Genomic DNA, 21,657 nt, shown 5'->3' with positions numbered 1-21,657 from the left:
AGAAATTTATTGACCTCGCTACAGTACCCTGAAAAACCAAAGTAACAAATTGCTGAGGCTGCTGCTTCTTACTGACAGTTAGTGACTGTTGCTGGAGCTAGAGTCTCTTGCCTTGGGCAAGCGTGCTTTCACTAGTTCCTCCTGTAGTTAGTTTTTCTGAAGTGTTAAGTAGTGATTAAGATCATAATGGGGACTCCATTTTTGTTGTTCTTCTGTGGGAGGAGGGGCATATCTCACCTCCCTGGCTTCAAGTAGTGGAGACAGTGCACAAAGTATATGCCTGTGGGCAATCTTCACAACTCCTGCTTAAAGTGTTTTGGAGTGGCCCGTTTAGCAGACAAGTGATTGGCTGAGCCTTGGTAGGGAGAGGGACTTTCAGGCACGCCAGGGCTTTATAAGGCAGTGGGCAAGTGACCAAGGAGCTTGTGAACAGGTGAGTGATAACAGGGAGTTTAGAGAGGGAGTTTGGAAGGGGAGAGGGAAGGGGCCAGGTTCTCTTGCCTTTCTTTTCAGATCCCTTCTCCAGGACGGCAGCGATGGATGGTGATAGGTCTGCTGTTGTTACCTGCACGGAGTATGCCATGTTTGTCTTCCTCCCGGAAGAAAGAACGGATTTCATTTGCACTAAGTGCAAGCTGGTCGCCATTTTGGAAGAAAAAATTAGAGGACTGGAGGCCCAAGTGTCGACCCTATGCTCGATCAGAGAGGATGAAGACTTCCTCGATAGAAGGCAGCGTTTGATCCTTCAAGCATGGCAGGTGGAAGAGCCAGAGAGGGCAGTACAGGACCAGGAAGAGAACTGGCAGCATGTAACTTCTAGAAGGGGAAAAAGGCCAACACGGGAATCCCCCAGTGCTATAGAGGTAAGTAATCGCTTTCAGGCTCTTTCCACAGGCTCTGCAGCGCTGAATGCTTTGGAATGGACCTCACAAGGAAGAAACCGGAAGGGAACACCATCTGTTGGAAGGCATGGGATGCGTAGTCCTAGGGATGGGGGTTCCACGGCCACCACCCACAAAAGAAAACGACTTGTGGTGGTGGTCGTGGTCGGGGACTCCCTCCTAAGAGGGACTGAGCCATCCATCTGCCGTCCGGACCTGGACTCTCGAGCGGTGTGCTGCTTACCGGGAGCTCGCATTCAGGATGTGACTGAGACACTTACCAAATTGATCAAAAGGACTGAACAGGGATCGTTGAATTGAGGAAGTAAATGCATGGTTGTAGCAGAGAGGGCATTGGTTTCTTCGACCATGGGACTCTGTTCCAGGCACAAGGATTGTTAGGAAGAGATGGGATCCACCTAACCAAGAGAGGAAGGAGCATCTTCGTGAGCAGGCTTGCAAACCTAGTGAGGAGGGCTTTAAACTAGGTTCGTCAGGGGACGGTGACCAAAACCCTGAGGGGAGTGGGAAAATTGGATACCAGGAAGAAATGCAAAGAGGAACAAGCAACAAAGGAGGACCCCTGATTTGAATGGAAAAGATAGGACGATCAACTGGTTATCTGAGGTGTTTGTACACTAATGCGAGAAGCCTGGGCAACAAACAGGAAGAACTGGCCCAGTCTAAGAAATATGATTTAATTGAGATAACAGAGACTTGGTGGGATGACTCGCATGACTGGAGCGCTGTCATAGAAGGGTATAGACTGTTCAGGAAGAACAGGCAGGAGAGAAAAGGAGGAGTTGCACTGTATGTAAGAGAGCCCTATGATTGCTCTGAACTCCAGTATAAAGAGGGAGAAAAACCTGTTGAAAGTCTATGGGTTAAGTTTAAAGGAGCAAACAACAGCAGTGATGTTGTGGTTGGTGTCTGCTACAGAACACCGAATCAAGTGGCTGAGGTAGACGAGGCTTTCTTCGGACAACTGAGAGAAGCTTCCAGATCGCAGGCCCTGGTTCTCGTAGGGGACTTTAATCACCCTGACATCTGTTGGGAAACCAATACGGCAGTACACAGGCAATCCAGGAATTTTTTGGAGAATGTTGGGGATAACTTCTTGGCACAAGTGCTGAAGGATCCGACCAGGGGCCGCGCGCAGGTTGACCTTCTGCTCACAAACAGGGAGGAACTAATAGGGGAAGTAGAGGTGGGTGACAACCCGGGAAGCAGTGATCATGAGATGGTAGATTTCAGAATCCTGACCAAAGGAAGAAAAGAGAGTAGTAAAATACACACTTGGACTTCAAAAAGGCAGATTTTGACTCCCTCAGAGATCTGATGGGCAGAATCCCCTGGGTTGATAACATGAAGGGGAAAGGAGTCCAGGACAGCTGGCAATATTTTAAAGAAGCCTTATTGAAGGCACAGAAAGAAACCATCCCGATGCGTAACAAGAGAGGCAAACATGGTAGGAGACCGGATTGACTTATAGGGGAAATCCTTGGTGAACTTAAGCATAAAAAGGAAGCTTACAAAAAGTGGAAACTTGGACAAATGACCAGGAAGGGTTTAAATGTATAGCTCGAGAATGCCGGGGGGTTATCAGGAAGGCAAAAGCGCAAATGGAATTGCGACTGGCAAAGAATGTGAAGGATAACAAGAAAGGTTTCTACAGGCATGTTAACAAGAAGGTGATCAGAGAGGGTGTGCGGCCCCTAGTGGATGAAGGAGGTAACCTAGTGACAGATGATGTCGGGAAAGCTGAAGTACTCAATGCTTTCTTTGCCTCTGTATTCATGGACAAGGTGGGCTCCCGGACGAATGTGATAAGTGACGCAATATGGGACAAAGGTGGACAGACCTTGGTGGGTAAAGAACAGGTCAGGAACTATTTAGAAAAGCTAAACATACACAAATCCATGGATCCGGACTTAATGCATCCGAGAGTACTGAGGGAGTTGGCAAATGTCATTGAGGAGCCTTTGGCCATTATCTTTGAAAAGTTGTGGAGGTCGGGAGAAATCCCGGATGATTGGAAAAAGGCAAATGTAGTGCCCATCTTCAAAAAAGGGAAGAAGGACGATCCAGGGAAACTATAGGCCGGTCACTCTTACCTCGGTTCCTGGAAAATTCATGGAAGGAATCCTTAAGGAATCCATTTTGAGGCACTTGGAAGAGAGGAAAGTGATTAGGAATAGTCAGCATGGATTCACAAAGGGAAAGTCGTGCCTAACAAATCTGATTAGCTTCTATGATGAGGTAACTGGCTCTGTGGACATGGGAAAGTCAGTGGATGGGCTATACCTTGACTTTAGCAAGGCTTTTGATATGGTCTCCCACAATATTCTTGCCAGCAAGCTAAGGGAATGTGGATCGGATAAATGGACGGTAAGATGGATAGAAGGCCGGGCCTGGTGGGTAGTGATCAACGGCTCAATGTCGGGGTGGCGGTCGGTTTCTAGCGGAGTGCCCCAACGTTTGGTTCTAGGACCGGTTTTGTTCAATATCTTTATTAATGATCTGGATGAGGGGATGGATTGCACCCTCAGCAAGTTTGCGAATGACACTAAGCTGGGGGAGAGAGACACTCAAAGGCAGAGATAGGGTCCAGAGTGACTTAGACAAATTGGGGGATTGGGCCACAAGAAATCTGATGAGGTTCAACAAGGACAAGTGCAGAGTCCTGTACTTGGGATGGAAGAATCCCAAGCATTGTTTTACAGGCTGGGTACCAACCAGCTAAGTAGTAGTTCTGCAGAAAAGGACCTGGGGATTACAGTGGATGAGAAGCTGGATAAGAGTCAACAGTGTGCCCTTGTAGCCAAGAAGGCTAATGGCATATTAGGTTGCATTAAGAGGAACATTGCCAGCAGATCCAGAGATGTCATTATTCCCCTTTATTCAGCTCTGGTGAGGCCACATTTGGAGTATTGTGTCCAATTCTGGGCCCCCCACTACAAAAAGAATGTGGACACATTGGAGAGGGTCCAGCGGAGGGCAACCAAAATGATTAAGGGGTTGGAGCAAATGACCTGTGAGGAGAGGCTGAGGGAGTTGGGTCTGTTTAGCCTGCAGAAGCGAAGAGTGAGGGGGATTTGATAGCAGCCTTCAACTTCCTGAAGGGAGGTTCCAAAGAGGATGGAGAAAGGCTGTTCTCAGTAGTGACAGATGGCAGAACAAGGACCAATGGTCTCAAGTTGTGGTGGGAGAGGTCCAGGTTGGATATTAGGAAAAACTATTTCATTAGGAGGGTAGTGAAGCACTGGAATAGGTTACCTAGGGAAGTAGTGGAGTCTCCATCCCTAGTGGTGTTTTAAGTCTAGGCTTGACAAAGCCCTGGCTGGGTTGATTTAGTTGGGATTGGTCCTGCCTAGAGCAGGGGGCTGGACTTGATGACCTTCTGAGGTCTCTTCCAGCTTTATGTTTCTATGATTCTAAGTGAAAGATCTGTAGAGCCTTTATTTCAAGACCTAGAAAAGACAGAGTTTTGCCTCTGAAATCTGTTAATGGAGGCATCTTTGGATCCCCGTCTGGCGCCATGAGATCAGAATCTGTGGTCTCAGTGTGCAGTGCATCTTTGTCAGTGCGCTGGCTCCAAGGGAGGAGTCGGGTAAGATACCCTAGCGTTGCAAGTTGCTGAAGCCTAGCTCTCGGTACCAATCCCATTCTCTAGTGCAGAAGCATCAGCAGAGGAGGGAAAGAGGACGGTCCCGTTTCCAGCACTAAGAGGCTTAAAGGGTCACATCCAGAGTCAGAGTACCCTTCATAACTACCCACTCATAAAGCATGGTTGACTGCAATGCAAGTGGTCTCCTGGTACCACATGGTACCAGGAGAGCCACATGTCATCCACCCCTGAGACATATGAGGTTGCCCTCAACCCGATCTAGCTAATGTCTGGCCTATCAGTGCCCCCAGTGGCTCCGCCATACTGTTGCTGGTACCGGGGCCATCTTGCCACTGTCTGGACAGAGGGTTAACTGTTCTGCCCTCTGTGATAGAGGTTTCTTGTTGGTGGCTGAGGGGTTCCATTTCACCCCTCAGCCCACCCTGTCTTTGGTTACAGAGGCCTTGGACTTGGGATGGGGCACTCATCTGGACTGACTCAAGACTCAGGTTGTCTGGTCTCAGGTTGTCTGGAATGTGCAATGCACATCAATGTAAAGAAGCTCAGGGCTGTCTGGTTGGCCTGTCTGGTCTTTTTGGGTAGAATAAGGGGGAAGTATGTCTTGGTTTACATGGACAACAGCAAAGTAATGTTTTATATCAATAGACAGAGTAGTGCGTGCTCTATTCCCCTGTGCAAGGAGGCGATGTCACTGTGGGAGTTGTGCGTACGCAACGAGATGCACCTACTAATCTTGTACCTGCTGGGTTCTCAGAATATGTTGATGGACAACCTCAGCGGCACATTTCAAATGCACGAGTGGTCCTTCAAGTGTGAGGTTGTGCAGGCCCTTTTCCATATATGGGACCATCCCCATCTGGACCTCTTTGCTATGAAGGGGAACAGGAAGTGCAGGGCCTTCCTTTCCTACCAGGGCAGCAGCAAGGGCTCTTTGGATGCCACCTTCCAAATTAATTGGGAGAAGTGCTTCTTGTATGCATTTGTCCCCAAATTGCTGACCAAGGCCCGTAAGGACAGAGCAGACCTCATTGTGATAGCTCCGGCCTGCCCCAGGCAACATTGGTACACGAGGCTCCATCAGCTCTCAGTAGTACCTCTGACCTCCCTCCCTTTGTTCTCAGATTTGTCGTCCCAGAACCACGGCATATTAATGCACCCCAACTTCAGTGCTTTACACCTGACGGCCTGGAGGCCCCGTGATTGAACTCAGTGGAGCTGCAATGTTCGGCGGGAGTCAGGGAGGTGTTGTTAGGTAGTAGGAATCCTTCCATGCGGGCTACATATGCTTCCAAGTGGAAAAAGTTTACTTTGTGGGCTTTACAGAGGGACACCCAGCTGTTGCAGGCTTTGGTGGTTCCATTTATTTTGGAGTACCTTGTGGGGCTAAAACAGCAGAAGTTGGCCACGTCATCCATTAAGGTGCACCTGGCTCAGATATCAGCATTCCACCTGATGTTGGAGGACCATTTGATATTTATCGCTTGGTGAGCAGGTTCCTTAAGAGTTTGGATAGACTGTACCTTCATGTGAGGGACCCAGTATTCCAATGGAATTTAAACTTCATATTGTCAAAGTTAATGGCTCCTCTGTTCGAGCCGCTAGCTACTTGTTCTTTATTGTATCTGTCAATGAAAGTTGTATTTTTGGTGGCCTTTACTTCAGCCTGACGCATTTCTGAACTAAAAGGCTGTGTCTACACTGGCATGATTTTGCGGAAATACTTTTAACGGAAGAGTTTTTCCATGAAAAGTATTTGCGCAAGAGATCGTCTACCCTGGAATGTGCCTTTGCGCAAAAGATTTGCTTTTGCGCAAAAGCATCCATGCCAGTGTAGAGGCTCTCTTGCGCAAGAAAGCTCTGATGGCCATTTTAGCCATCGGGCTCTCTTGCGCAAGTAATTGATGTTACCTGTCTACACTGGCCTCTTGAGCAAGAACGCTTGCACAAGAGGACTTATCCCTGAGTGGGAGCATCAGAGTATTTGCGCAAGAAGCACGGATTTTGTACATTACAATGTCAGTGTTCTTGTGCAAATACTCATGGCCAGTGTAGACAGGTTGCAAGATTTTTAGCAATAGCGGCTGCTTTTGCGCAAAATCTTGCCAATGTAGATGCATCCAAAGTGTTAATGTCAGAACCTCCTTATGCTGTTTTCTTTAAAGATAAAGTTCAGCGGTGATCACGTCCATCATTCCTCCCGAAAGTTGTTTCCCAGTTTCATGTGTTGCGGGATATTTTTCTACCCATGTTTCATCCTAAGTCCCTGCCCTCTGTCAGAGTTATTTCTGGCAAGAAGGAACTGAGAGGGGGGCAGTTGGCAGGGTTTTGCCGACCTAGCAATATTGGTGCCAATCTAGGGGTCTCCCCTGCTGACCTACCATATCCAGTTATGGAAAATCTTCCCTACAACTGTGCATGTGGTATTCGCATCTAAATTGGAATGGACATGAGCAACACATCTCGAAGAACACCAGTTACGAAAGGTAACAATCTTTTTCCCATGCAAGTACTTTTTGTTTGTTGCCATGTGTAAGAGCAAATGACTAACCAATTGAGATAATAATTCCATTGTAACAAAATACTAAGTGTGTGAATTTTGTAATTAAAGGTAAATCCATACTACTGTGATGGTACAGTCCCACCCCAAATCTAGGACATTTTATATTAACAGCATGTCTCCTGTAATATAAAAAAGTAAGCTTATAATGCCATTTGGAAGAGGTCAAGTTATACAGATCCTATCACAGTTGATTGAAATTAATTTGTCCTCTGTTAAATGGCGTCATAACTGGCTTGAAAGGAACAACCATTTGGAAATTTTGATGCATTTTTTTTTAACTTTGTCTCCATTTATGCCAAGTGTGATGTTTCTGATCAGGATAACATTCAGTTTCACATTTATTTTCTATTTCTATTGCAAACATTTTTTTATGACATGGTTTTCTATGCTGTGTCAGATCACTACTGTTTTAGTTGAATTTAAGATTCTTCATGCTTAGAATACCCATACTTCCTTCAATGCTAACAACCTGCTGAATATAGCTGTGCACCCTGGTATGGCAGTAAAAGCTATTGAGAGTTGTATTCAGATTTTGTCTACTTAGAATTCATTCATTCATTCAGAATTAAATTGTCCACCAGTACAAATCTCTGAGTTATTGAAACTTAGTGAATGAACATTAAATAATCCCTTCCCAGTTGCTGAGAGATGTCACACTCTCATAAAAGTTCCTCTTCCCCCTTCTCTGCCCCAAAGGGTTGTGAAAGGAGTGTAAAATGACCAAAGATGGAGAAACTTGCATAGGATAAACTACATTAACTCTTGAATACAACCCAAGAGAGATTCCTGCAGACAGCATCAGGGAAATAAGAAAGTTTAGCCATCAAGCCAGTGAATGTATGACCTTGGAACAGAGAGTGAGGATCAGCGATTGTTGACTATTAGGGCATGCTGCAAAGCCCATTGTTTTGCCTAGGCAGCAGAAGATATTGGAGCAGAATACAGATGATTGTTGACAGGGCAAAGGAGGTTGGTGGGGAAGTTCCTGTCTCTTAGGTTATAATGCGGGTGGAGTTTTGCTGGGCAATTTTGCCTGGATTGTTACTGATCAGCATAAATCTATAAGTAAAAAATTAAGATACTATCTTACAAAGTTGACTCTGTTAAAACTATTATTGTTTCGGTAGGCACCTCTCTTTTGACTGTAGAAGCTTATGATCATGATTTAATGGAAAAACACATAAAATACAGGATATTCAGTGACACTGAAGACATTTTCTCCATACATCCTATTACAGGTAAATTTATTTATTTAAATTTGTTTAAAAAAAATTTGAATAAACATTCAATTATACACAAAGTGTTTCCTTCATGTTGGGATTGCTGTTGTTCTAAACTATTCTCAATAGTTCATGTTAGTTAAAATAAAAAACTAGTAGTGATAGGCAGTAATATGTAACAAACTTGTTGCCACAACAATCATTGTTAATGTCTTCGATATAAACATGCCTTTTCTCTACAGTTACTCTGGAATATAAGGCCTGGTTATCTTCTTATTCTGGGGTAAATCATTAGCAATATCCTTGACATCTGTGGCGTTACATACTTGTAAAACTTAGGTCAGAGGAAAATCATACCCAAGAGCATTCCTCTTTAAAATACTTCTGTTCTTCTTTGAGAACATATATTTTCACTTAGAAGTGTATGTGCCCACTGCACTGAAGCTGGAGAATTTTGCTAGGAATACCTGTAGATGGGTGGTGCTCATGCCTCATAGCCATAACCACTCCCCTCCACTGTTTTCAATCTAGGTTCTTTTTTGAGTATTATGTTTATTTAAGAAAAAGGCAATTCTTAACAAAAAAATTCATCAAGACAGACATCATATGGACCTGCTGAGTTATATGGTATATTCTTCCTTTTTGGACCACAGGTCCTTCTCATATGCACATAACAAGTGAACATTAGTGAAAAATTCAGTACTGTTCTCTAGCTGATTGCAGATACCTTCCTAGCTAGTATAGTGGAATACATCCACTGATTTGAAGGTACACAAAGATGACAAAGTAAATTTCATACAGGTGTCAAAAGCTTTCAGCAAATTATATCACCATTAGCAAATACTTCTGTATAATTGATGTTCCTTCTCACATTGCTGGGTGCAAATAATCACATTTATCTTTGATTAGTAGTGATTGTACTGCATGTCACCTATGCAGAAGGAATCCAAGATTACCAATGTGATGTTATTTCACAAGCTAATTATTTTGCATCATGTGGCTGAGAATTCCAGTTAAGTAATTGGCACATTTTTTTACTCAATAGTAATTGTATATTGCATATTGTATTTGTAATATACTGATAAAATGATGCAGTGTTAACTATTCTATTATTGCTGAAAACAAAGCTTTTTGAAGTCTTCATGCCTTCTACTGAGAAGTTCTACTGCCACAGTGTTTTGGCTACTCAGACATTTGTGTTGATATTCTTGGTAGGAATTTGACATTGTTGTAAAAAAACTTTTACAAAATTCTGATTTTGAATTTTTCATGAAATGTGCAAATAATTGAAGAGTTTTTAAAATTATATTTAATCTAGAATTTTGATAATTTAGTACTAATTACTATAGAAGCTCTAACCACCTAGTCGCTAAATGTAGGTTATAAATGCTTCAGGTTTAATATGGAAGTGCTATCTGTAGAGACTGGTGTCTCTGTATCCCAACTTGTAGTACTCCCTCATGATTTCAGCAGCTTTCATTGTTGGTTAGTGGTGGAATAATAGTTAACCTCGATGACATGTTACAACTGCATTACTAAAATGGGCTTCCTTGGATAGCAGTTTGGGATGCCGTGTCACACATTTAACCAATCTGATTCAGATGACGTCCAGGACTTTTAAGCAATTTCTCATGTGGCCATTGATTGAATGAAGTTTAGACTCCCTGGATTTGTACTGTAAGCAGGATGAGGGAATGAAATCTACACTCAGAGAAGAGGCATGATTACAGTTCTGTTGTCATTTCACAAATTATTTAATAAAAGTATCCTGAATCTGTGAGAAGTCTATCTCAATGTTTCTCTACCAGTGGTACGAGTACCCTTAGAGGTACTCGAGAGAAGTCTTTGGGGGGTACATCAACACAATTGAAATTTAGGGAAAACTGAATTTTTGTTTTAAGTTTTACAGTGCTTTATTATTTTTGTACTTTTTACACCCAAAAATGTCATCACCCACCCAGCTACGATTAAGTTGTTTAAGCAAATATGTTGCTATGGTAGAAAAAAAATTGTGTCTGGAAACTGTAGGTACTGGGGGTACTTATAATTTTGTTCTTTTGAAAAAGGAGTACTTTATAAAAAAAATTGAGAAACACTGGTCTAGCGCAGATGTATATTTATGTTCCAGTTTCCCCTTTAGTTGAACATATATTATCCTTTGTGCTTTTATTGGACATATTGAACAGCTGTTGTTTTCTTTATTGCACAGTATGCATCCTCATTTTCAAAATTTTTTCCTAAATATTAGTATAATCTGTCTTTTTCAATTCTTTTTGGAAAATAAAACAGGTGAACTCATAGTGAAAGAACCAAAATCCCTTGACCATGAAATCAAGAGTAAAGTGCATCTCGCTGTTTTGGCTGAAAATGGCTTGAATTCAGCACTCTGTGAAGTGACAGTTTGGGTACAAGATGTGAACGATAATGCACCTAAATTTGAGCAAAGCTCTTACAAAACATCGGTGTGGGAAGGCCAAATCTACAATACATACGTCATGCAGGTAACTAGGAATACATATTTACAAGCCTGATTCTGAATTTAAAATTAAGAATTAAAGCTCCAGTCCAGCATTGTATTCACTGGGCTTCCACTCTGAGCAAGATGCATACATGTTCTTTAACATTGCTATGACTTTGCCTGGAAATCTAAAATATATAATTATTTTGTCTGCATTAAAGCTCAAGATCCAGTTCAGTTTTTATCAAATTAGGCCAATGTTCTGTAACTTCTGACTGGCTGTGGGAATAGAAACTAAATTCAACTATCTTGTTGTCTCCCTCTGCTTCTAACAAAGATCAATTCTTGCTCAGAGAATGATTATTCAAGGCTAGTTCATAGTTTCAGTGTAGATAGATTCTTGCTCCCAGCAGTGTATTTAGGGTTTGCTACTTTAAATTGAATCCATTCATCTCCATTCGGGAGTAAAATCCTTTTGTCAGATCTAAGTATCTGATCTTAAATGTGCTGCTGAAAGAGTAACTTGTCTCATTGTATGTCTGAAAATGCTCTATCTGAACATTTCTCCAAAAGTATTTCCAGCTGTTCCTGGACTATGTATATGGCGGAGCAAAAGAGGGACATCATTTGAACTAGAAAGGAGAAAAATTTTCTGCATGCACGCCCTCCAATTTTCCCCTTACAAATTAGGTCAGATTGAAGTGAAGATGTTTTACCTCTGAGAATAAATAAATGGAATAAAATGACTGCTCTGGGTGTGAAGTCATTAGGGAGATGGATGAGAATACACATATTTAAAGAAACATATGTCTATGAAAGGAAAATGCCACAAGGCAATCAGTGAAGCTGGGCTAATCTGTATTCTGTACAGTATGCCTCGTGTTCAACAGCAGGAACTAGTGGGGACTCTTCAGGAAGGCTGAAGTGTTGTCTATCTTAAGAATCCTGCACTGGTATCTCTTCCTGGTGCCAAACATTGGTCATTCAGCTAGTTCTGTATTCTATTTCTGTTCCTTTTCCATTATTCTTTATTTCCTTAGATTTAAACAATAATTCATAATAGCCTAAAGAATGTCCTAACCATTAATTATTTCATTTATTTGTAATGGAACCAGGATTTAGGACTGCGTTATGGTAGTGACCGTTTACACATAACAGAGACTTAGTTTCCTAATAGTGATCGTGCAACAGCCTAAAAATAATCATATACTCATGACCAGATCAATTTAACCACAATTTTGCTCTATTATTTGAAATTCCAATGCTGCAGCAGAATGTTTTAATCCAAGAAAATTAAATTGTTTCTGTTTTACAAAACTATTTCCATTCATAGTGGGCTTGGTAACTTTCCCTGGGCTCACATACAGAATTTGGGGTCTGAATTACTTGGATGTCCCTTTTTAATCTGTGTGGCCAAAATGGAGCCAACTAGCAGAAATAGATATATGTGATATAACACTTTGCTTTTTGAAAATACAGCTTGATATCTCAGATTAAGCATGGATTTTCTTCCCAGATTTTTGCCACCGACCTTGACAGTGGGCTAAATGGAGAAATTGAGTATTCAATTTTATCTGGTAATGAAAACAAGGCATTCCTGATTGATTCAACATGGGGGATTATAGCAACTAATGCAATCCTGAATCGTGAAGACGTTTCATCATACAGGTTGTGCATAGTGTCTGCATAAAATATATATTGTTGCTAATTGTGTTTAACTCAAGTTGATATGTTCATGCCGTCTGTCTCAGACCAGGTCTACTCTACTTGAGAAAGTGAAAGAGAATGATACAACTCCAGCTATGGGAATAGCATAGCTGGAGTCAGCATAGCTTAAGGCAAATTTCTGTAGGAGGTCGACGACTTCCCTTACTCTTCGCAACCTGGTACGGTACCAGGGTCAATAAGGTACCATCAGCAATCAATTTAGTCAATTCTCAAGACATCAGAAGTAATTCTTCTGCTCTACTTCACTCCACACTAATTGGGCCTCAACTGTGTCCTGTTCTGGGCACCACATTTCCAAAAAGATGTGCACAAATTAAAGAAAAGCAACAAAAATTATTAAAAGTATAGAAAACATGACTATGAGGGAAGATTGAAAAAATTAGGTTTGTTTGGTCTGGAAATGAGAAGACTGAGGAAAGGGACATAACAGTTTTCAAGTATCTAAAAGGTTGTTACAAAGAGGAGGGTGAAACATTATTCTCCTTTAAACTGTGAGGATAGGACAAGAAACAATGGAATTAAATTACAGCCACGGAGTTTAGGTTGGACATTAGGAAAAACTTCCTAACTGCCAGTCCCCTGCTCTTACTGCATTTAAAATGCAGAGCCACAGCAGTCCTGGCTCTGACCCACCCCACCTTAAACTCTTGCAGTTTAAATGTAGTAGGAGTTGGGCTGCCTGCACACTCGGCTCCTACTGCATTTAAACTGCAGAGCCGCAGTGGTGGTGGCTCCTGGACTGGCAGAAGCTGGGACACAGTGCCTTAGTCAATTACCTGCCTCTTAGCATCCTTAATTAATCAGTAGCAGGTGTAAAACAAGCAAAAGGAAGTATTTCTTCACAGCAAATAGTCAAACTATAGAACTCCTTCCCAGAGGATGCTGTGAAGTCCAAGAATATACACAGGTTCAAAACAGAGATAAATTCATGGAGGTTAGGTTCATCAATGACTATTAGCCAGGATGAGCAGGAATGGTGTCTCTGGCCTCTCTTTGCCAGAAGCTGGGAATGAGTGACAGGAATGGACATTCTGTTCATTCCCTTTCGGGCATCTGACATTGGCTGCCTTTGAAAGACATGATACTGGGCTAGATGGACCTTTGGACCCAATATTACCTTTCTTGTGTTTTTAGAAGAGCAACAGAAACTGTTCCAATAAGTTTTCTGTCTATTTTCAAAATGATTCAATTGGTGGTTTTTTTCAAAATATGAAAAGAGTTACTTATTTCAGCTAAATCAGACATTTTCATCCCCAGAATTTTTAAGCACTTTAAAATAGGGGGTTATCATAAAAGTGTTGACAGAACTTTCCTTTTAATGTTTTGGGATGATTTTGTGAGATTTTTTTCCACTGATACTTTAGAAAATTATTATTTTTAGTAAAACATTTCCATGTGTACATTGACAATACCAAATGACTAGAAGTCTGTAATTCAAGTTTTGTGTTCTGCTGGTGTCATAAACAGCAAGCAAATTCAGAATATAGCATGCGTGGTTCACAATTGGGAATGAATCCCCAAGAATCCACAGCTTGAATTACAGCTCTAATGTTCAGTATTATCATGTGAATATTACAAAAGTTGCTATTTGTCACTTTCATCAGAAAATACTTCTCTCCATCACATCTCTCTGCGTCCTCCCTCTTTCCGCCCTCAAGCCCAACCTCACTGCTTCTCCTCACCACTCAGAATTGCTATTTTAAACCAGGCTTCTACTCCCTTTCCGCTATCCCCACCCTAAAGGGCTTTTAATGTCAAGACATGGGGCACAGTAGACAGCAGATCCCACATCACAGCCGTGACAGCCCAGGGAGAGAGTGCTGTGCTTGGGACAGCAGCCCAGGGACAGGCACTAGGAGCGGAGCTCCTACAGAGGCTTATATACCAGCAGCTGACCCTTGGGGGCTCCCCCACTACCAGGATTTTGAGGAGCCAGAGCATGGTGTGCAACTGACCTGAGGCCGGCTGCCCCCATGGAGTCTCGCCTCCTCAGTGGCTGCACTTACCATGGCTGCCAGAGCACCCCCAAGCTGCTTCAGTGAACTGCCACACCAGCCTGTCTGCTCTTTCCTTTGCCTACCCCACATGAATGTGGGGTTGGCTAGTGCAGTGAGCAGGGGGCACAGCCCCCTACTAAGATTAAGGAGCAGATTAACTCTTTAAATTCTACAAGGAAGGGAGAGAAAGTGCTGCTTGCCATTTAAATGTTTATACAATATAAAACATTTCACACTGCTAATCCCTGCAGTGTATATACTTTTTGTGCACCTTATTGAAGAATACATGGAGCTGAATTAGATTCAACTCTAAATTCCCTTTCTGGGAAATTTTTTTGATCCATCTTTGCTTCTAATATGCAATTTGTTCTTGATTGTTTCTCAGAATTAAACTTCTAAGCTACACAATATCAAGAGCAAATTTCTTATGGTTTTTTCTTTAATTGGATCATTGCTTTGTTCGTGGTACTGTCCATGAAAGGAAATGAAAATGACATTATAATAATCCACAGCCATTCCCTGTGCAGATATTTAACAAAGACTTAAAAGGTAGATGCTTCTTTTTTATGCTAATGGTGAAATCCTGTCCTTGTTGAAATCAATCGGAAATTTGTCACTGACTTAAATGGCGGTAGGATTTCACTCAGGCTGTGTCTAGACTGGCAAGTTTTTCCGCAAAATCATCTGCTTTTGTGGAAAAACTTGCCAGCTGTCTACACTGGCCTTTTGAATTTCCGCAAGAACACTGACGATCTCATATAAGATTGTCAGTGTTCTTGCGGAAATACTGTGCTGCTCCCGTTCGGGCAAAAGCCCTCTTGCGCAAATCGGCCAGTGTAAACAGCACAGTACTGTTTTCTGAAAAAAGGCCCCGATTGCAAAAATGGCAATCGGGGCTTTTTTGCGGAAAACCATGTCTAGATTGCCATGGACGCTTGTCCACAAAAAGTGCTTTTGCGGAAAAGCATCCTGCCAATCTAGACGTGCTTTTCTGAAAGTGCTTTTAACGGAAAACTTTTCCGTTAAAAGCATTTTCGGAAAATCATTCCAGTGTGGACGTAGCCTCAGAGTTTTTTATTATGAAGGAAGAGCATATAGTCTAGCTAGTCCTACAACAGTTGTTAATGTTTCTTTGGGTTCAGTTTGTCTTTCACCCAGGATCTTTTGGACTTTATTTTTCAGCCTGTCAGAAAATAAAATTCCAGTCACTCATTTTTATACAGGAAATTAAAATGTAATATAGATGATGTGAAAAAATGTAATGTAGATGATGTGGGAAAAAAAGGTAAGACATAGTAGCTAATCTCATCATTTTTCATTTTTGTTTTATACATTTGAAATCACTGTTGAATAATTCTATGATTTCTGGCTGTGTGAGACAAGTGTAACTTTCTTTTAATACCAGGTTGGTTGTACAAGCTGCTGATAGAGGAACCCCCAGCTTTTCTACTACAAGCATACTAACGATACAGGTAGTTGACATTAATGACAACACCCCAACTATCCAACCACAAGGCAAAGTGGAGGTCTATGAAAGTAAGTGTGGAGGTGCAGAAAAGTGTTACTGAATCAATATCAGACAACAATACTACCTTTCATTGATTTTTTTTTTTAATCAAAATGTTCTTCGGTGGTGTCCCCGTGGGTGCTCCACTTGAAGTGTTGGGCTCGTCCCGGCGCTGCAGGTCGGAGAGTCGTCAGTCGTGATCCAGCTGGACTGCGCATGTGTGGGGTGTGTGCTGCTCGCGCTGATTGTTAGCTTGCGCTGAGTCCAGCTTCCCTCCAGTTCCTCCTTACCGTTCAATGGTTGCAGGTGGAGCAACTCCCTTCTCTTCAACTGTTAACCAAGATCTCTGTATCTCTGTAAATAGTCAGTCAGTCAGCCATTAGTAATTAGGTATTTAGTTAGTTAGTTAATTACAGTTCTCTGAATATTTCTCTGTTTAAAAAAAACAAACTGCTTTTCGTCAGTTTCAAAATGCCGGCTTCCTCCGGCTTCAAGAAGTGCTCTGAGTGCCATGACGCCATGCCAGCTTCTGATGGGCACTCACTCTGTGTCAAATGCCTGGGCGAGAGGCATGTACCCCACAAATGCCCACACTGCCAAAAACTGACTAGTAGAGCCAGGCAGGACCGCAATATGTGGCTGAAACTGCTTCTCTACAGCAAGGCTCTTCAGCCGCAGGACGGGCAATCACAGCAAATTAATCTGGCGACCCTGAAAAACCCCGACCGTGTCATCTAAGAGCAGGGACCAGAAATCGTCCAGGCACCGTCATCAGGGACAGCGGCATGCAGAGAGCGCAGTATTTCCGAGCCCAGGCCCACCTCTAGCAGAGGGGTGGACTAAGCAACGACGGTGCCTCCGAGATCTGAATCAGCACAGATCGTCCGGCACCTTCACACACCCGCGGCGGTGGGTACCACAGCCCAAGCAGTCCCGACATCGGCACCAGCAGCAGCAGCAGCAGCACCGACGCTCCCAATGTCGTCTTCGAGCGCCTCTGTGCCGGCTGTTGCGGCACCGTCTAAGACCATGCCGGCTCCATCGGCTTACGTGCTGGCTAGTGCGGCACCATCGATCCGGGCACGGGAGACTACGGCACCGGTCACCTTGGTGCGGCTGCTGCGGCACTGAGCACAGCACCGACTGCTTCAGGGCAGGCTCAGTGCCCCTTCACTCCGGCACTATCACCGGCGCTGAGCTCCTTGTCAGCAAGCTCTTCACCAGCGCCGGCTTCAGCGCATGAAATTGATAAGCGCTGGAGCGCTAGTGTCTCAGCCCCCAGGGCTGCACCATGCCAGCTCCCAGGTTATTCACCGGCACCACATCAACAGGGCTCCCCCCACAGCTCACATCAATTAGTGCTGCATGCGGGAGCTGACCATTCAGCAGGCACAGGGTTTCAGTTTTCACCAAGCCCTGAGCAATTAGCTCCCTATTCACACAGATCACCTTCTTCTGCCTTCTCTGAGCCACATAGGCATGAGACTTGTGCTGTTAATATCTCGAGAAGACGATACCAACGATACTCACCATTGCCATGTCGCTACTGCAGACGTTCTCGATCACCTTCGTACACCAGACGCAGATCTCGTTCACCTAGGTCACCAACGTGCTCATCTTCACCTCGATATCGTCACAAGTACAGAAGACGATACTCACCTGCATATTCATCGTCTCATTATCATTGTGATCATCACTGTCACCATAGCGACTATCATAATGAGCGACCGCACTCTTCTGGACGTTCTTCTTCCCAATCTCCACAACGCTATTGGTATCATTCCCACAACAGCTCCAGAGTCCCTATGCCACCAGCTGCTTCCACTCGACCCTCGACATCAGCTGGAAATGTGCCTCGCCCTCAGGTACACTTAGAGCCAGCACACCTAGTGACACCAGAACAGCAACAGCAGGAACAATCCCTACTGGACCATTCTGTTGCTTCTTCCTCTCCAGATGATGCGGTGTTCCTGGAGATACTTCTCCAGTAGATGACTCGTGTCAGTTTCAAGACCTCTTTAAAAGAGTGGCAGCATCACATGTAGCCAGAGGTCCAACAGAAACAACATAAGCTGTTGAAGAATTTTCAAAAATCCCAAAAATACAAAATGGCATAACCCTTTGATGGAGCAATCCTAGAAATTGCCGATGACATATGGCAGGCACCAGCGTCCGCTCAGCCCACTCATAAGTGGATGGACAAGAAATATTTCATTCCCCCCAAAGGGGATGGAATTTCTCTTCATGCATCCTCAGCTGAACTCGTTAGTCATGGACGCAGCCCAGCAAAAATCGAAGATACCACAATATAGGAATGCTGCAGTGGATAAAGAATCTTAAACGCTTAGATCTTTTCGGATGGAAAGTTTATTCTTCAGCCACGCTTATACTGAGAATGGCGCATCTGTCTAACCATAGCTTCAATAATTATTCGAAGATGGTAGCAGTTTTAGAGAACTTGCCTGACGAGAAACAGCATCTCTTAAAATCAGTTATCCAGGAAGGCTATACGGCCTCAACAATGGCCTTGCAAATTTCCCTGGATATTGCCGATGCAGCGGCACAGGCCACAGTGACATCAGTTGTTATGAGGCGGTCTTCGTGGCTATAAATGGCATCCATGCCTAAGGATTTACAATCTAAGGTAGAAGACCTGCCTTTTGACAGAGTCTATTTGCAGAGAAAACGGACCAAGTTCTGCACTCGGGCAAAGATTCTAGAACTACCCTGAAAACATTAGGGATGTATACACCTCCATATCATTGCAAACGACATACACCCTACTTCAGACAGATGCTTCTCGTATGGGGCACCCAGGTTCCGACAACAGGACCACCCACAACACGCCCCCCCCCCCCAGACCATGTCAACAGAAGTGAAGACCGCAAACCGGACGAAACCCTAATTCCCAAAACAAAAGACAGCAAGTTTGATGGTCCGATCGAGGGACTGAGGACCATTCCTTTAACGTACGACCCGAAAACACAGAAGTTATTCCATCACCAACTGAGACTATACTAGCACAGAGACCATACCACAGACTGCTGGGTCCGGGAGATAGTAACATCAGGATACTCCATCCCTTTTCTTTCCTGTCCCCCCACAACCCCTCCAACCCCGTCCCTTTTCAGGGACCCATCTCGAGAATCTCCTAATGCAGGAGGTTCTCCATCTCATAGAGATTGGAGCGGTGGAGGCAGTACGTGATCAATTTTGGAGCAAGGGATTCTACTCCTGCTATTTTCTCACCGAGAAGAAATCAGGAGGATGGAGACTGATCCTGGATATTCGCAATCTCAATCGGTAGCTCAGGAAGTAGAAATTCAGGATGGTAACACTAACTTCTATATTTCCAGCTCTGAACAAAGGCAATTGGTTCACGTCCCTCCATCTGCAAGATGTGTATTTCCACGTGACAATACATCCAGCACACAGATGTTTTCTGAGGTTCGTCATAGGCACGCAGCACTTTCAGTACAAAGTTCTTCCGTTTGGCCTCTCCTCCGTACCCAGAGTGTTCTCAAAGACCCTTGCGGTGGTGGCAGCATACCATCATCATCAAGGCATCATGATCTTCCCGTACCTGGACAATTGACTGGTCAAGGCTCATTGAAAGCACACTGTCGGCCACTCAGATCACACAAGACTTATTCACTGATGTGGGCCTTGTATTGAACGTTCCGAAGTCTTTGCTCATACCACAAAAATCCCTTGTGTTCATTGGGACACAATTAGATTCTACGACAGCCAAGGCATATTTTCTTACAGAAAGGTTTCACAGAATTCAAAACCTCACACAGGCACTGTCCCTCAGCCCAAGAGTGTCAATACTTACTTGCCTCTAACTCTTGGGACATGGCGGTGACAAGATACATAGTACAGCACGCCAGACTACACCTCACGTGTCTGCAACATTGGCTGCCATCCATATATTGTCCGGGCAATTGCGACATTCACAGGCTAGTAACACTGCCATGAAACAATCCCTTGCATGGTGGAATTCTCCAACCAACACGCTCTCCGGGGTTCCTTTCCACCATTTGCATCCCACTGTCCGAGTTACTTAGGACGCCTCTCTCCTAGGCTGGGGAGCCCACTGCGAGGGTGAATTCGCTCAAGGCCAGTGGAATGCTCAGGAGGCCCTGCAGCACATCAATCTTTTGGAACTCAGGACGGTGTTCAATGCATGCAAGACATTCCTTCCCAGGATTTGTGATCAGACAGTTCAGGTCTTCTCCGACAACACCACCATAGTGTACTACATCAACCGACAAGGAGGGGCCTAATCAAGATCCCTGTATGCAGAAGCCACGAAGTTATGGAATTGGTGTATCAATCACAAGATCATTCTCATAGCAACATACCTACCTGGCAAAGACATTCCATTGCAGATGCCTTGAGCAGACACTTGTTTCCTCAACACAAGTGGGAATTCAATCATAAAGTGGTCCTTTCTATATTCCAACGCTAGACACACCCCAGGATAGACTTGTTTGCCACACATCACAACACCAAATATCCCAGATACTGTTCCAGAGCCAGTCTGGGCCCCAAATCTCTGGGGGATGCATTCCTGATCAGCTGAACTCATCACTGTCTTCTCTACACTTTCCCTCCTGTTCCATTTCTCCCAAGAGTGCTGGAGAAGATAATCGACAACAGGGCGATGGTGATACTAATAGCCCCCTTCTGGCCCAGACAGACCTGGCTCCTCCTCCTATGGTGTCTCACCGACCACCATATCCGTTACCCAAACGACCGTATCTGTTCATGCATCCAGGGATGTTCATGCCACAACTGCAAATCGACCAGATGCACCTCACGGCATGGCTCCTAGCTGGTTCCATAGCACAGAAGCACTTTGTTCACAAGAGGTGAAGCATATATTACTTCATATCAGACGTGACTCCACACGAAAGACTTAACTTTGTAAGTGGCATCGGTTTCATTCCCGGTGTGTAGCCAATGGGTTTGATGCGATGTCCACGCCAATTCACTGCATTCTGGACTATGCCCTCCATCTGCACCTCTCTAAACTGGGTCTTTCATCTATTAAAGTCCATCTTTCGGCGTTTTCTGCATTTAGACAGTTAATTGAAGGCTTTTCAATTATGTCTCACCCGATGACTAAACGTTTCCTGAAGGGATTAATGAACTTACACCCTCTGCACAGGAAAGCACCTACACCTTGGGATCTTGAGTTTGTTTTGGATACTCCTACATTTCCACCCTTTGAGTCTCTAGCCACATGTGACATTCAGACTCTCACCATGAAGGTGATATTCCTTCTAGCCATAACATCGGCCAGACGAGTTGGAGAATTGGCACCTCTTTTGGCCGCTCCTCCATACACCCTGTTCACCATCCAAGGGGTAATACTATGCGCTCACCCAAAATTTCTGCCGAAGGTGAATTCAGAATTTCATATTAGTAAACCAATAATACTCTCAATTTTTTATCCCAAACCACATGCAATGACTCACAAAGCCCGTCTGCATACCTTATACATCCGCAGGCTGCTCGCTTTTTATCTGGATCGGACTCGCCCTTTTCGATGATCCCAGCGGCTTTTCCTGTGCTCTGACAGAAAATCCGTGGGCCAACCGTTGTCTTTGCAGTGGATATCTAAATTAATCATGAAATGTATTACCGCTTGCTATACTTTATGGAACAATTCC

At 43.8% G+C, this 21,657-nt stretch overlaps 1 protein-coding gene and 1 long non-coding RNA gene across 2 annotated transcripts in view; one reads left to right on the top strand and one right to left on the bottom strand.

Moving 5' to 3' along the window:
• Positions 1 to 21,657, top strand: part of DCHS2 (dachsous cadherin-related 2) — a 190,054-nt gene that overhangs the window by 149,463 nt on the left and 18,934 nt on the right. Inside the window, exons 14-17 of the mRNA XM_025185469.2 lie at positions 8,197 to 8,307; positions 10,579 to 10,790; positions 12,264 to 12,415; positions 15,878 to 16,008. Of these exons, the coding sequence (XP_025041254.2) occupies positions 8,197 to 8,307; positions 10,579 to 10,790; positions 12,264 to 12,415; positions 15,878 to 16,008 (606 nt within the window). The remainder of the gene's footprint in view (positions 1 to 8,196; positions 8,308 to 10,578; positions 10,791 to 12,263; positions 12,416 to 15,877; positions 16,009 to 21,657) is intronic.
• LOC142829603 (uncharacterized) overlaps positions 15,967 to 21,657 on the bottom strand; it is a 301,783-nt gene continuing 296,092 nt past the window's right edge. Inside the window, exons 7-8 of the long non-coding RNA XR_012904172.1 lie at positions 21,480 to 21,604; positions 15,967 to 16,333 (exon numbers count right to left, since the gene is read on the bottom strand). This is a non-coding gene — a long non-coding RNA (uncharacterized LOC142829603). The remainder of the gene's footprint in view (positions 16,334 to 21,479; positions 21,605 to 21,657) is intronic.

Source organism: Pelodiscus sinensis, chromosome 5 (assembly GCF_049634645.1).
Source record: "Pelodiscus sinensis isolate JC-2024 chromosome 5, ASM4963464v1, whole genome shotgun sequence".
Taxonomy (NCBI): Eukaryota; Metazoa; Chordata; order Testudines; family Trionychidae; genus Pelodiscus; species Pelodiscus sinensis.
Note: the sequence above shows the minus strand (reverse complement) of the source record. Positions and strands in the feature narration are given on the sequence as shown.